General features: G+C 44.3%; 1 protein-coding gene across 1 annotated transcript in view; it reads right to left on the reverse strand.

The window, feature by feature from the left end:
* The window catches only part of LOC8025131, a 260,665-nt gene extending 255,623 nt beyond the window's left edge, over positions 1-5,042 (reverse strand). Inside the window, exon 1 of the mRNA XM_029995044.3 lies at positions 4,814-5,042. Coding sequence (XP_029850904.2) covers positions 4,814-4,874 — 61 coding nt within the window. The 5' untranslated portion in view covers positions 4,875-5,042. The remainder of the gene's footprint in view (positions 1-4,813) is intronic.
* Positions 5,043-16,612: the final 11,570 nt, after the last annotated feature.

Consider the following 16,612-nt stretch of genomic DNA (forward strand, 5'->3'; position numbering starts at 1 on the left):
AAAAAAGAAGGTACCTGCGTGAAAGCAGTGTTGTCCGGAACGGCGTTCCTGGAACGCGTTTCTTTTTAGGAGGAACGAAGGAACGCCGCCGTTCCATCTCGCATCGCTGGAACTGGAACGGAAACTCGTTACCTATTTACAGGAACGGCAAAAGGAACGGTGCTCCTTTTCTTTTCTTTTCGACCAGTGGGGTAATTTTTATTTTATTTCTAAAAACGAAATTCTAAAAAGTAAAAGAAAAAAAAAAAACGTTTACAAATAGCAGGATCTCGTTAACTTTTCTGTTACTCATTTTAGGGTTTATTTTCTGGGGTCATCGCTTGGTAACAGTCGCGTGCCGGCGGGCTGGTGAATATTAATTAACTTTTCAGTGCCCGAAACTGCGGCACAAAACAAAAGCGAACATTTAGTCGAAGGAAAAGACACAAAAAGAGGGACATCTCAGACCTAGCTCCTTTCTCTGCTTCCGAGAATGCTCATACATCTAGAAATCTAAGGCCGACTACAGCCATCATTGAACTTCCACTAAGAGACCTACAGTTACAACAAAGGACCAGGTTACCAGACTTCGAACGCACCTTTGTAGCTCGAACATTGGTTACTTAAACGATACAGAAAAATGTCCCTTTATTCCCTCTCCCACTCTCCCCCATCTTCAAACTAAACAACGAACACAACCTTCACGAGGAATGACTGGTAGTTTTCAAGACTGACCTTCCAAAGGTCCTACACTCTTCTCCACTTACTCGTCTTGAGGAGAACAGTATCCAGAAGTAACTTCAAACGAGAGGCGCGTGAAGTTGTTGTAAAACGCTCGTGCGATCTGGGGTAACCCTTTAATAAAGAGTAACAAAATTGACCCCGCTCCCCCTTCCCGGCTCACATAACATTTGGCTCGTCTCTTAATCGCCGACCACAAACATGGATATGGAGAAACACTGAGATTTTTAAATGGGAATATATTAACAAATAGAACCTCGCTTCCGGTTGTGGTCATCTCTTGGTGTCCTTCCATCACGGCATTCAAATTCGTATGTTGTCATTTAATGGGATATATAAAAACTAAGAAACAAAAAACTTCGTTTCATCTAACTAAATATGGTTATTAGCACAATATGAAAGTAAAGTATATGCAACGATACGTTCCGTTTTTCAAACTGTAACGAGAACGAGTTCCTTTCTCATAAATGAAACTTGTAACGGGAACGCTTTCCAAAAGTTAGAAGGAACGAGGAACGAGCTTTAGTGAATTTTTTTAGGAACGTGTACAACAATGCGTGAAAGTCAAACTGCGGTCCAGCTCCGAGTTTCAATGTCGCCATACATCGCACAGTTCACATATTCCCATACAAATCGAAAGCCACTGGCTGCTCAAGAAAAGCAGGGATTATGCTCAGGCTTGATCTTGGGCCTTCTTCTCGGCAGGTGGCGTCATGTTATTGGCTGCATCGCCATTTTATTAAACACCAATCCTGATGTTTGTTGCAGCAGATGGCTGCAACAAACATCAGCATTGGTCAAAAACATGCCCGCCATCCGCACCCGCTACTCCGAGGAATGGAAAGTGTTTCCGTTTCGCACGAACTACAATTACCAGTCTTTAATAACATAATCTTCCCTCATTGCTCAACAAATATCATGCTGATGGCGTGGACATTTATAATATAAACCCTAAATCATTGTAGTTACTTTTTGTATAGAATTTTTGTGTAAACCTGTAAAACCTAGTTCTTTTATGAATGTATTTTACCTGTTGCCTGCTGCTGTAATCTCTGCAGTTATTTTTGTATCCCCGTAGCTGTCTTACACTTATTATTATCATCGTCATCAATAAAAGAAGGCCTGACCGCGCCCTGCCTTTCTTGACATATAATCGGTAAGGGCTTACATTAAATTGACTTTGGGCCGAAATAAATAATTTCAGAATGGAATTTTACTTATCGCATATCGTCTCGTGGGCAAAAAAGAGGGTAGGAAGTCAAAAGGCTGCTTTTTGGGTACGAAAATTTAAAAACACAGCTGACTATTTCGTACCTCCTTTCCTTCTAGAGCTCTCCGCCTTTTTCACTGCGATACATCCGCGATACCCGGAGCACGTCAACCGAACCCAGCCCTCGTATTCGACACGAACACTGCGTCCCTCCCTCGGGCGTATGCTTTTTGGATTCGCGTTCGTGGCCAACGAGTTTCTTGATGGCACTAATCATCACTCGCCAATGACAAGCTCCGTCGTGTGCTTAAAAAGCGCGGTAGAAAGCTTGAAGTCATCACATTCCAAAACAAACATCGTCAAAGTTGACAGTCGGACACTTCTGTTATCTACGTCGATGAAAGTAAAATTAAAGGTGCCCCGAGTAGGTTTTTGAAATCGCCTAAATATGGCGATAACTCACTCGGTGGGCTCTAAGCATCTTAGAAATTCATAAATCACGACGATGCGCGGCCGATTTCCCTATCGAAAAGCAATGAAAGCTGTAACACACCGAGGTCATCTCCGGCAGCCAGGACGACAGGTGACCAATGAAAACGCGACATTTCGTTGAGATTACAAACACTCTTATTACAAAATGCTTGCGTAGATGATAAAAGCAAATAAGAGTAGTCGAAAAAGATTACTTGGTCGGAGAGAGGGAATACAATACTGCAATCATCGTCTCCAAAACAACGCAAAATGCTTGTTTGTTTTTTCTTCCGCGGGCGTGATGTGTGCGGTCGTCAGCTCTCGAGCACGCGCTCGCTGGGTTGAATCGTAGACCGCGCTGTAAGTATGTAAGACGGACGGCTAACCCCGCGACCCTCAGATGGCTTGAAGAACTTCCAGTTCCGGTGAAAGAATACGTCACGATCACGTGATTTTTCATTTGGCTCTTGAGTTGAGAAGGAAAGCTAAGGTGAAAAATCATTACATGTGAGTGTGTGCAACGACCATCTATCTTATTACAGTTCCGGAGGCGATGGAATTGTGGCCTTTGCCATAAAGCTTTGTGATTCTTTAGAACGAATTACTAAGCCAGAGTGGTGAACACGTTTCCTAAACTGTCAGCCTCCCTTTTTATTTTAAAACTATAGTGATGTTTGTAGAAAAAAACTGGTGCACGCTTCCAACTTGAAGCGAGGTACTGGAGAAGTCTGGCATAGACTGAACGCGCTTAGGACGTCAGTGCAAGTGCAAGAGGAAAGACAACTGAAATGTTTCTTTGACGGTTGGGGAAGTGACAACGAGAGCACCTAAATTCGGAAACATTCCTCGCACAAGTGGTCGAGGACAAAACACATAGAAAAGCAACGCATTATGCTTCCGCCTTTTAAAACGCTTTTCGGAATGTGTGGGGCAATTGTCACACATACACCTGCGCCTGCGGACGTATGAATAATTATTATTCCGGAATATTTTTTGATATTATTTTAATAGTGCCGCTTGCCACATTTCGAGAATTTTTCCTATAGCCAAATAGGGCGCACCTAGTTGGGACTTGGAGTCTATTCTTTTACACAAATTAACTCGATTTGTAAGGGTGAGCAGAGTAACATTTGGACAAAGTTTAGAGACTCCTGCAAGAATGATTTACATATTCGTAAACGAAGCATTTCCGTATTTAAATTCGGCGTATTTTTTGTGTACTTTGTTATTTGTGCTGTTTTTTTTTTTTTTTTTTTTTTTTTTTTTTTATCTTTTAACAAACGTTTCGCTGTTTTCTAGTTGTTTCGTCAAGGTCTATCGTCAATCTGAAGTTGCTCGAGCATTGCTCAAGGATTCTCGCCCAACCGTGCCTGATGCCATTATTCCCGAGCTCGGCCACGAAGGCGACCGCCCCGGAAGAAGAAGAAAGCGCACTGTCAACACCTCCGCCCACCGTCACATCACCCGAAAGCGATCGTCAAGCGAAATCCGAGGGTTACAACGAGAGAAGTCCCTCGTGAGACTGGAATCAAACGTAAATCAGTGCGACAAATTCCCCAAAAGGAACCGAAACTCAAGCCGCGTACGAGCCTGCTTCAAAGATGCCGCCAACTTCAAGGTCGGGCCGCAGGTACGCGCCGGCAACGTTTCCGCTTCAAAGACGAAAATCTCTTCTACGGATCTTAACCCGATGGCAGACGTTTCCTGCCACTGGGGAAATCGTCTTGTTCGTCCCTGTGCTTTATGTTCTTCCCTTTATTTACAGTATCCTTATACAGCACGCTATCTATTCCAAGTATACTGAAATTTGTTTTCCTTTCTTTTTTTATCTCACTCACCTCCGTTGATTGCCGGGACTTTAAACGGGGCGCTGAAATATCTGTTCAATAATTCAGCGTCTCGCAGCACCGCGAATTCAGTAGTACCAAATTTTGTTTCTTCCGATAAAACTTCGTCGTTGTTCCACGTTTACGCAACTAGGGAATATTTCAGCTTACACGGTGATATGCCACTTCGTATTACTTGCCCGATTTTGTGACCAGAAGAGTAAGCATACGTGCAAAGTTAGAAAGTCCCGACGTATAGACATACATACGGATGGTTGTATACTCAGAACAATGTCGCAGCAATTCATTCACCAATTTCTCGATGTCGGTCCTCACACAGAACGCTGCCGCGCACGAGCAACGTATAAGCACATACAGAGTTGCGAACCTGACAACCAATTGGATGAGGGGCACAAACGACGCGGTGTGTTAATCGAAACCAATTAAATCGACTCGCTTCGTACTCCGTCACTGGCACTCGGGCACCTAACCAGAAGCTAGTCGCTTCGCCCGAGAATGAGCGCGACGGCAGCGAAGGGGAGGCAGTCGAAGTGACCCGCGCGTGGCCTGCACGTGCGACGCTCACCTATTCCCATGGCGCAGAGGAGTCCGTGGCAGGACAGGAGCAGCGCAGCTCCGGCCTTCATGACTCTCTCATGGCGAGCCCAGGGCACGGGTCCCGGAGCACGCCACGCTTCCCGCACGCCACACGCGCACTCCGCGAGCAGCACGCCGCGCGCTGTCAACACAACGTAGTACGCACTTCGGCGGCACAGCACGCCTCCACACCGCACACCACGACGGCAAAACACGGAAAGCTCAAGGCCGTCGCGAAATTCGGGGTTCGTCAGAGCCGCTCGTGACGTCACCGGGCTCCGCTTTGCGGACTGCTTCGCCATCTATCGCTTCCGATGCGCACCACGTTGACTTTTCGACCGTCGCGCCATCTCCCTTTGCATAACATAACTGTACGACGTAGGAGGGGGTCGGTGGTCGGTGCCACGGTCGTCGCGTGCGAAGAAGGCCGTAGTGCTGGATTTTTTGCGTCACTTACTGGAGCCCATCGAGGGGCACAGAGCATACTTGGTTAGTAATTGAATTACTGTAATTTAATTACTTTTCTTGGTAATTTGTAATTGTAATAATTACTTTCAGCTAAAAGAAATTGTAATTTAATTATTATCTACTGTCAGTAATTGCAAAATTTCAGACACAATTACAATTACTTCTGTAAAACTTTGCGGCGCCGACGGAGCCTCTCTGAAGGCCTCAGCGCTCGCACAAACGGCCTAGCTCTCGGCGAAACACTCGCACACAGACATGCACTCACACACACGCACAACATAAATTGTGTCACAATGATTGTTGTTTTGTTGCTTACACTGCTCTCTGAGAGACAATCCTATTTGGAGCCTACGTCAACGGCGCCGTCTAGCGTTGTCTGCGTTGCGAGCAGAAAACAATAGCATAAACATGCCAAAATATTGAATGAAAAAAAAAAATTTTTTGAGCTTCAGCTTTCAGTTGAGGATGGGAATTTTAATTGCTTATGAAGTTATTCTCTTTCTCTTTTGCCAGTTTTTTACGCCCTTCTTCCAGTACTGTCGCGCATTTGTATCTTTGTATTATTTTTAAGTTTGTTTCCTATTGGTTTTACTTCGGATATTGTTTGCATAAGCATTTTGGAGACTGACCTCGCACCTGTGAATACTGTCACCAATGATTCGGGAGCCCCGGTTCGGTTCTTTTATATGTCTGAACCATTATAATTTCAACTCAATGTAAATAATTTACAACACTATGATGTTTCTATGTGAATACGGTCGTGTTAGTTCGCGCGGATTTTTGTTTTATATTAACAATTGTAAAATAGTCATATATGACTAATTGTCGCACCTCATTTGCCTGGCTAACAAACGTCCGTCAATCCAATTTCTTCTTTGGCGGTCTGGCATCTACCAGCGTATGAACTATGTTATTATTATTCATTAAAAATATAAGAACGTAGTACTTCATTGCCACAAACTCTCAAGTTTTATCATGAATTTAGCGAAATTCATAAAAGCAAAGTACAATACGTTGGGGCAAGGAATGAGCAAAGTACACAAAGCAAAGCACGCATTGGGGAAAGGAATGAACAAATACGTTGCATTATATACAACTCATTTAAAGCTATATGGTCCAAGTCGGGTCGCTCTCAGAAATAAGTAATTGTAAAGTAATTGCATTACTTTTAACAAGTAATTTGTAGTTGTAATTAATTAATTTTCACGTAGTAGTAATTGTAATTGTAGTTAAACTACTTTGACGCAAAGTGAATATTACATTTTGGAAGTAATTTACCCATCGATGGCGCACAGTGGGGATACGAGCACTGCGTCATCCGAACGTGGGGAGCAGCGCTCGCGTCCAACTAGTGCCCCTCTATGGCCTCCAGTACGTGACCTAGGAAGTCCGGCACTACGGCCGTAGCGCTCTTCTCGTGACGTTGCGAAGGAAGGCCGTCGGGGGCGCGCGTCGAAGCGAACGCAACGCGCGTGGATCCACCGTCGTAACGCGCTTTTAGTCCCATACGCGTTTCTTATTAGCTAAAATGAAAACTGCACATAGCAACGGGTCTCGAAAACACTTTATTACACGGGCAAAATATTAAACCGCTAGATAATCGGTACGAAATGGCCCGAAGTATGGATATGAGACGTCTATATAAAAATGTGACCAAGAAAGCCCGTAAATAAGTCACAAACATTGAGTGACGCCATTATTGCTGTAGGCATGCATATGTTATACAGAAATACTTCGACAAAATGGCGAGACACGCCGTCATTGGACACAGTAAAAACACATCACTTAAAGATCAGGTATACACTAAAAAAATCAGTTCGAAAAAGAACTTTCTGGAGTTCTTCGGCTTGTCCATATTTTGCACCCTAAAACGTTCTTTTAAGCACCTTATAAAAAAGTTCTTCACGAAGAACCTTTAAGTAGTTCTTTTAAGTTCTCTTTTCAATGAAACAGTTCTTCGTGAGGAACTTTTAAAAAGTTCTTTTCAGCCCTTCTCTCGCTAAAACAGTTCTTGGTGAAGAACCGTTTAACAGTTCTTTTAAGTTCTCTTTCCAATGGAACAGTTCTTCGTGAGGAACGTTTAAAAAGTTCTTTCCAGCCCTTCTGTCGCTGAAACAGTTCTTTTTAGTTCTCTATCGGATGAAACGATTTTTCATCAAGTACCTTTGGAAGGTTCTTATAAGCTCTTCTTTAATTAACCAGTAATAATATGAAGAACCTTTATTGAGTTATTTTAAGGTCTAAGGAAATAAGTTCTAAATAACCTTTCAAGGTAACTTTGATGTTGGGTGTGCGAATACCCCCTCGGTTCAAAAAGAAGAGCGATATTTCTAGGTTCAACACTGCAATGAAAGTCATTGTGTACAGTGGACTTCCTGAATGTAGATATATCGCTGCGCTATTTGAACCGACGGGTATTCGCACACCCCAACAGTAAAGTTCCCTTGAAAGGTTATTTAGAACTGTTATTTCCTTAGACCTTAAAAAAACTCAATAAAGATTTTCATGATTTACTGGTCAATTGAAAGAGCTTATAAGAAGCTTGCAAAGGTATTAGATGAAAAACCGTTCCATCCGAGAGAGAACTAAAAAAAATCTACAAAGGATTTCATTTCAACCACTACTTGCTCCCCCCTAACTTTTAAGTTACTTTTCACCGAAAGAGCTTTCTGTTATGAACCTTTTCAATGAAAGGTTTGTTGCAAAGACCACTTACGAGTTAACTTGAATAACTTATTCGCAAAAAGCGACTTGGGCAGCAATTTTAGGTGTACAGTAGCTCTTTTGTAAACCGCTCTTTATCGAGTGTCTCGAACTGTTCAAAGAGGCAATATACATCACCCAGACGTTTTGTAAACGTCAACAGACGTGAAAAACAGGCTTTGAACGACAAGGCTCCTTTTCTGGGGAACTACATCTACTGCAGAACCACTGGCTTGGATGGGTATTCAAGTACACATTCATCGTTGATACTCTTGTCAAGACCATGTATGAGTTATAGAGAATAGAGGTAGGAGAAACAAGAGATGATCTGCAATGTCCAACCTGCCAATGGTGAAATGAAGACAAGATACCGCGGTTTACAAAAAAAAACAAAAAAAAAACATACGGACGTTTATTGAACATGACTAGATTGAAACTTATTAGCACATGAGTAGAATGCTTCTCTGCCTAAAATATAGATCAAATAAAACACGGCCTAGTGGAACACTGAAATGAGACGCTGAAATTTTGGCCTTGAGAAAATTTAGACAACGTTCTAGATGTCTGATTTCATATGTTGCACGTTAGCGAGCTCAGATCTATTATTTGACCACTAACAAAAGAAAACAAAAACTGGCTTGGAAAAACTTCAAAACACTTTCTTGTTGAGGTATACTTTATGGATAAAAATACTATCTTGGAGACGAGATGGACGAGGCAACCACTCAGGTGTGGAAGCAGGAAAAATGGAATTGCGGCAAAACAAGACTTCTGGTCCCTCCCTTCTCATGATGCCCCTCTCCAACCACACACTGCGAGGGCGCATGGCACAAACAGGTGTTAAACCCAGACAAAGAGCACAACGGCAGTGCAAGTAGGCAGCTGCAAACCAGGCTGTTAGCTGAATTTAGGCAGGGCCTAAGTCTCTGAGTATACCCTTTTTAGGTTTGAAATCACTCAAAACCAGACAAAACTGATCCACCATTCAGGCTGACTATTGCTTTGAAAGTTTAGTGGAAAAGGCGTTAAAATTACCACTTCGGGAACGCAGAGGGCCGGGTACAGCTAAATAACATCAGTGGTGGTCTTGTCAGCGATGTCTACCCTCCTTGCCTGCGACGTCTGTGTTATTATTTGAAGTAAGAGCTTCACATCTGTTGCAGCCTTGGAGCATTCAGCAGCCATAATCTCTACGTGGTCTGCACAATTGTCGGTACCTTCTACGTAATGATGTGGAACCTGAAAAAAAAAATAGTCAGTGCTGTCGTATCTGCGTGTGTATGATAACAGCATGCCATGAAGTATGCACTTTTATGTATGACGTCAGAGTGCTGTGCGCCTGCGTCCGGTGTATCTTATCTGTATATATTGAGCCCCGATTTGATGTACCACTAGTTGTTGGTCCCGAGGCTGCCTGTGTTGCACTTCGCAATAAAGTGCTTTGCCAGACTTGCATCCCGGCCCCTAAATGTAACAATTGGCGACGAGGATGGCTGAACAAGCCAAGGAACGGAAGATGACCGCAACTATCGGGAAGCCACCGGAGTTCCAGGCGGACAGCGGAAACTTCGAGATTTATCTGGAACGCTTCGAGCTTTTCGTCGCAGCCAATGACATCGCAGAAGAAAAGAAACTGCAAGTCTTCTTGACGGCTATCGGTGAAAAAGCTTACACCGTCCTCCGGAGCCTGCTTCTGCCGAAGACGCCAAACAAGGTATCGTACCAGGAAGCTGTCAGCATCCTTCAAAAACACTACGCACCTAGACGTTCATTGGTCACAGAGCGCTTCCGTTTCAATCGACGAAACCAAGGGCCTCACGAGACCGTGACTGACTTCGCCGTCGAACTGAAGAAGCTCGCAGCGACATGTGAGTTCGGCGCTTTCCTCGAGGAAGCTCTACGCGACAGACTCATCGCGGGTCTGCACGCCGACACCATACGCTGTCGTCTTCTCGCAATGCCCGACACAGAACTCACCTGGGACCGTGCATGCAGCATAGCTACGGCCATGGAAGCGGCGGCTCAAGACACAAAGGAAATGCTGACGTCAAGCAACGCGGGACAATCTTCGAACGCCGCGGACGTCAACTGGCAACAAGCACCGGCACCTCCGCGTCGGACAGCGACGACGAACGCGCCGACCAAGTCAAGGGGACACGGAAGAAAAGCAACGAAAGCTGTGGATCAAAGGACTAAAAAACCGTGTCACCGGTGTGGAGAACAACACTTACTTGTAAGTTGTCCTTTTCTGAACAGCGCTTGTTATAAGTGTGCTAAAAAGGGACATGTTGCAAAGATGTGTAAAACAAAAGTGGTGCAACACGTAGCCGAGGGCGAGTGTGACAGCGAATTGCTCTCGTTGTGTCACACGAACCAGAGTTCGGGCACGCCTGCCATTGTAATTACAGTCTTGTTAAATGGTAAGAAAGTTCCGATGGAACTAGATACGGGTGCCGCAGTGTCGGTAATGTCCGAAACGGAGTGCACAAAGCACCTTCCTCATGCAAGCTTTAGGAAAGCGGACGTCAAACTCGTGACATACAATGGCACGCCTGTCGCGATAAAAGGGATTGTGGACGTGGAAGTTCGATACCATGATCAATGCTTTCAATTGCCACTGGTTATCGCAAAAGAAACTGAAGGCGCAAGAATGCCTACGTTATTTGGCCGAGACTGGCTCAGCAAAATAAAAATCAGATGGCATGAAGTCGTGCAAGTGAAGGCCTTGACCGCGGAAACGATACCGTTGACTGAAAAGTATCGCCACGTGTTTCAGCCAGGGTACGGAGAGATAAAAGGTTTTAAGGCTAGCATTTGTATGAAAGAAAACTCCGGCCCGGTGTTCTGTAAGGCGCGTCCAGTGCCATACGCTTCGCGCGAGCAGGTCGAGCAGGAATTGGCAAAATTAGAAAAAGCTGGAGTCGTGTACCGGGTAAGGCACAGTGAATGGGCTACGCCCCTCGTAATCGTGCCGAAAAAGAACAGCAAAGAGCTTAGGATCTGCGGTGATTATCGAGTCACTGTTAACCCTTGCATGGAAGTTGACCAGTACCCTTTGCCGCTGCCCGAGGACATTTTTGCCACCCTACGTGGTGGAACCGTGTTTTCGGTCCTTGTCCTCTCGAAGGCGTATTTACAGCTCGAACTAGACGAGCGAGCACAAGAACTGCTTACTGTCAACACTCATTTGGGCCTATTTAGGTTCAAGCGCTTGCGATATGGCGTAGCGTGTGCGCCGGCACTTTTTCAAGCCGTCATGGATCAAGTCCTGCACGGTCTGCCGGGAACCGCCTGCTATTTAGATGACGTTGTCATCGCAGGAGAGACACGTAAACAGTGTCATGACAGACTTGAGCAAGTGCTCATACGCCTAAGTCAGCACGGCATAAAGATCAACGCTGAAAAATGCAAGCTATTTCAACAAAGAGTGAAGTATCTGGGGCACGAAATTGACAAAGATGGGTTGCACCCCACGGCAGAGAAAGTAGAAGCCATAAAAAACGCGCCAAAACCGGCTAACGTGACTCAGCTGAAAGCTTTTTTGGGCTTGGTAAATTTCTATGCGAAATTTTTACCTAGTCTAGCTACAGTGCTAGAACCGCTGCATGATCTGCTGCGCAGGGAGACGAAATGGCACTGGTCACGTCAGTGTGACAACGCGTTTAAAACTTGTAAAGAAATGCTGACTGATGAAAGTGTTCTCCAGCTGTATGACGTCACGAAAGATATTCAGCTAACGTGTGACGCGTCAGAATATGGCCTTGGGGTTGTCTTGGCACATATTGTGAACGGTGAAGAGAAACCAATAGCATTTGCGTCGCGATCACTTTCAACGTCTGAGCGCAATTACAGCCAGATAGAAAAAGAAGCCCTGAGCATTGTGTTCGGCATAAAGAAGTTTCATAAGTACCTGTACGGGCGAACCTTTAACGTGATGACAGATCACCAACCGCTGACGATATTGTTTGACCCTAAGAGACAGGGAAGCGCTGTTGCCACGGCAAGAGTGCACCGATGGCTGACATTTTTGGCCGATTACCGTTACAAAGTAACGCACAAACCCGGAACGTCTATCGGCCACGCTGATGCTTTGTCGCGACTGCCACTTGCAGACACTGAGGAACACGCGGAAGATATTTTTTATTTTTCTCCGGTCAGTGATCTGCCACTCACTGCAAAAGACATCGAGCGTGAAACAGCCCGCGACTACCAATTAAGGGTTGTTCGCAACATGATATGGTCTGGATGGCCTAAAAGTGTGCCTGACGAACTGCAGCCATTTTGGACACGACGTCTGGAACTCTACATTGACGACGGTTGTATTATCTGGACAAACAGAATTGTCGTTCCAAAATCCCTGCAGAATGTTGTTCTAGGTTTACTGCATGAACAACATCTCGGAATAACAAAAATGAAAGCTGTGGCAAGGTCAATGGTCTGGTGGCCTGATATAGACGAAACACTCGAGCAAACTGTACGGAAGTGTAAAATTTGTCAAAGTGTCCTGCTCGCAGCACAGCCTGCACCGTTGTCACCATGGAAGCTCTGTGAAAATCCATGGGAAAGAGTACACTTGGATTTTGCCGAGAAAGAAGGAAAGACTTTTCTTGTGGCGATTGATACTTTCTCCAAGTGGTTGGAAGTCAAGATAATGCACTCGACGACCGCATACAATACAGTTGAAACTGTCCGTTCTTTATTTGCATCGCATGGGCTGCCGATGGAAGTAGTGACTGATAACGGTCCGCAGTTCCGAGCCTCAGAATTTCGAGACTTTTTGAAAGCTAACGGTGTCAAGCACACGCTCACGCCGCCTTATCACCCGCAATCGAACGGGGCGGCAGAGCGTGCTGTACAAACAACAAAGAAAGCACTGCTGAAACAGTTGCTCGATGACAAAGAAAAAGGAAATACTAGGTCACTACAACATAGAATTGACAATTTTGTGTTTTCATATCGCACAACGCCGCACACGTTCACGGGAAAGACACCCGCAGAACTGTTCCTTAGACGGAAACTGCGAACTCGCTTATCGTTGCTACGGCCAAATATAAAAAGTGCAATGATTGAGAAAACTGAAAAAGTAAAAATGTGTGCCGATAAGCGTAGATCTAAGCCGAGATCTTTTGGGGTGGGCGACCGTGTACTTGTACGTTCTTTGCGTGGTGATGTGGTCAAATGGTTTCCCGGTAAAGTGGTTAACGTGAAGTCGCCATCCACATACTTGGTTGTCGTCGGAAACAAAGTAAGGTTTGTGCACGCTGATCATTTGCGACGATCGTTAATTGAAAGTTCGGAGCAGCCGGAAGGTAGTCCCGAGTTAGACATGCCGCATGCCGCAGACATAGTCGCTACACCTGCTGCTAGTAACCACAGCGGTGATCTGCCTGCACAGCCTGCACGTCACCCAAGGGGGATGCCTACCAGTAAGGAACCTCCTTGTGTCATACGGAGGAGCACGAGAGACAGGCGACCCCCTGATCGCTTCCGGTTTGATAATTTTCAATAGGAGTGTTTTGAATAATAGTTGGGGAGGGAGTGTCGTATCTGCGTGTGTATGATAACAGCATGCCATGAAGTATGCACTTTTATGTATGACGTCAGAGTGCTGTGCGCCTGCGTCCGGTGTATCTTATCTGTATATATTGAGCCCCGATTTGATGTACCACTAGTTGTTGGTCCCGAGGCTGCCTGTGTTGCACTTCGCAATAAAGTGCTTTGCCAGACTTGCATCCCGGCCCCTAAATGTAACAAGTGCCATGCACACAATATGAGATTTGAAGAACAAACTTGTGTACCAGACGAACTCCAGCAAGCCTTATTCTATGTTATGTAAAAAAAATTAATTTAAACAGTGGGTGCACGGGTCCAAATAGATCAAGTTATATGCACTCTATATTTTAGCTATAATAAGGCAGTTCAATGCAGCAAAAGAGATTTAACCGAGAGACAACCAGAGAGTATTTGATATATCTGACAAGCCATGCAACTGTGACTTTTACAGATTACATTTACAGCAATGTGATTCGTTCAAATCACTTTGGAGCACATGTTGCTGTAGTCAGAAGTCCATTTAGGAGTAGCCCAAAGTACGTTTAGGAGGAGCTAAAAGATGTATTGGCATGTAAGCAAAAACTTCGTCTTTATTCTTACCACTGTGAATATTATCATACTGTTAATGTGTTGGCATGCTCAACTAAAACACTATCTACTTTGCCCTCTTACTCCTGTGCAACCTTTTGTTAACATCAATTGCTTGACAAGTTTGATTCTCTCAAACAAAGCACTATCTGCTTAGTTGCACATAGAAGCACCAGACATGGCAACAACAGTCTGAGTGATGATGGATAGTATGAACTTCTGTGAATGGTGGTTTTAGGTACGGAATCAAAAGTAAAGCAGACAGTACGTACCACTAAAATAAAATAATGTAAAAATAGAAACATTTTTACATTATTTTAATGAACTGTCACAAAACTCAAGGTGATGTTTTGTTACAGTTCTAAAGGTTATAATAAAACACAGATTTCGTCATTTGATTGTGAATATCAATGTCGTATATTTAAGACTTCATAACAAGAATCTGCATGCGAACAATAAATATGCCTTTTAAAAACAATCAAGCCGAATTTGGTAAGGTCATTCCCAAGCTTCTAACCATTCCTCTGGACGGGCAACTGAAAACTGTATAAAGATTCCTCTCATTTTGACAAAATGTATCAGGCTAAGCACTTTGAAGCATTAAGGTGCAGCAATTACATAACTACATTTAGCTGAATAACTATTTAAGAACAGTTCCCGCGTCCAGGTTAGTTTTATTTCTGTTAACTGTATCAGAACCAGGTTGTAACAAACTTACCATGGTCCTTTTGTATTTTTGAATACAGTCACCGCGTTGGCGTTTTTCCTTTTTCTTTCGCCCACCACCTTTGCCCTAGTTTTCCTTGTTTTGCTGAACTTCTGACAGATGCATAACAAGCAACCTTTCTTTTTTCATTTTGTTAATAAGGCTGTGTCGCAGTGAATCCTACAGTGAGACTGATGAGTAGCAAGCCTGTTACAATGCAGATAATGAACTTCGATACAAGCATTTCAATTGTCAGAATGCAAACAAGTTCTTGTAAATCTTCCGCAGCGTCCAGTGGAGTCGGCCAGGAAGGGGTATGCCGCTTGGAGGGCACGCATGACATCATCTAGCTAAGACCGACTTAGCGTTCTGAAAAGAAAAAGCAACAAATGTTAGCCTCTATTTTAAGATATATAAGCGAGGACTTCAAATGCTGCTGCTTTCGGAGTTTTGCTCAGAATGTCGTCTGCCAACGCAGCGACCAACTTTGTTTGTGCTTCATTTCGCTGTGGTTGAAGGAAAAGTTCACTCTTTTCACACAGCCTTTGTAACAGTAGCGAGGAAAATTATGGGAGAGTATATCTCTGTGGCCATACATTCCTTACAACCTCTGTAGACCAAACTGAGGCTGCTGTGCTACTAGCACGAGGCACATTGGAGGGTCCAGGCAAGCTGAAAGATAACAATGTAATTAGTGCACCTCGAATTTCACAAATGGAACGTAAACTTCCAATTGGGTAATGTGCCCCACCTTTCTTTTATGTCTCCTTTTAGCTGTTCAATCAGTTTTAGCAGTTTGACTCGCAGTTTCATAGCAGGGAGCAACTGCTCAGTCATCCACACTGAGAGGTTTAGTAACGTCTTCCCATCAACCTCTTCTGCATAAAAGGAGATAAAATATTGCACATATTTATATCATACACATATGTTATATATGTCAATGACAGAAGTTATACCACATATTTCTACCCTTTTATTCCGATGGTGTACACAGATATAGTATAAAGAGAGTGAAGATGGGGGGGGGGGGGGGGGGGGGGACAACCATAAAGCAGTGGCATGCATCACCCCCACACTGCTTCCCTTTTCTGGTTCCCCGGATCCTCCCTCGGCATCTTTACGTTTCATGTGCTTCCTGGAGCTCTCAAATGCAATAAAATATCGTCCAGACGGAGAGCACTCACCCAACTTGCAAACAGAATTAAAGTCCGGGTGACCATGAGCTATCTGGACATGATTTGCCAGATGACTCCCGATGTGGTAGCACTGCGAAAACTTTCAACACTCGTATCCGCTCATGCTGAAATCGCAAAATTTCATAGCAGGGAGCAACTGCTCAGTCATCCACACTGAGAGGTTTAGTAACGTCTTCCCATCAACCTCTTCTGCATAAAAGGAGATAAAATATTGCACATATTTATATCATACACATATGTTATATATGTCAATGACAGAAGTTATACCACATATTTCTACCCTTTTATTCCGATGGTGTACACAGATATAGTATAAAGAGAGTGAAGATTGGGGGGGGGGGGGGGGGGGGGGACAACCATAAAGCAGTGGCATGCATCACCCCCACACTGCTTCCCTTTTCTGGTTCCCCGGATCCTCCCTCGGCATCTTTACGTTTCATGTGCTTCCTGGAGCTCTCAAATGCAATAAAATATCGTCCAGACGGAGAGCACTCACCCAACTTGCAAACAAAATTAAAGTCGGGGTGACCATGAGCTATCTGGACATGATTTGCCAGATGACTCCCGATGTGGT

This window comes from Ixodes scapularis, unplaced genomic scaffold (assembly GCF_016920785.2).
Source record: "Ixodes scapularis isolate PalLabHiFi unplaced genomic scaffold, ASM1692078v2 PGA_scaffold8__174_contigs__length_109621045, whole genome shotgun sequence".
Classification (NCBI taxonomy): domain Eukaryota; kingdom Metazoa; phylum Arthropoda; class Arachnida; order Ixodida; family Ixodidae; genus Ixodes; species Ixodes scapularis.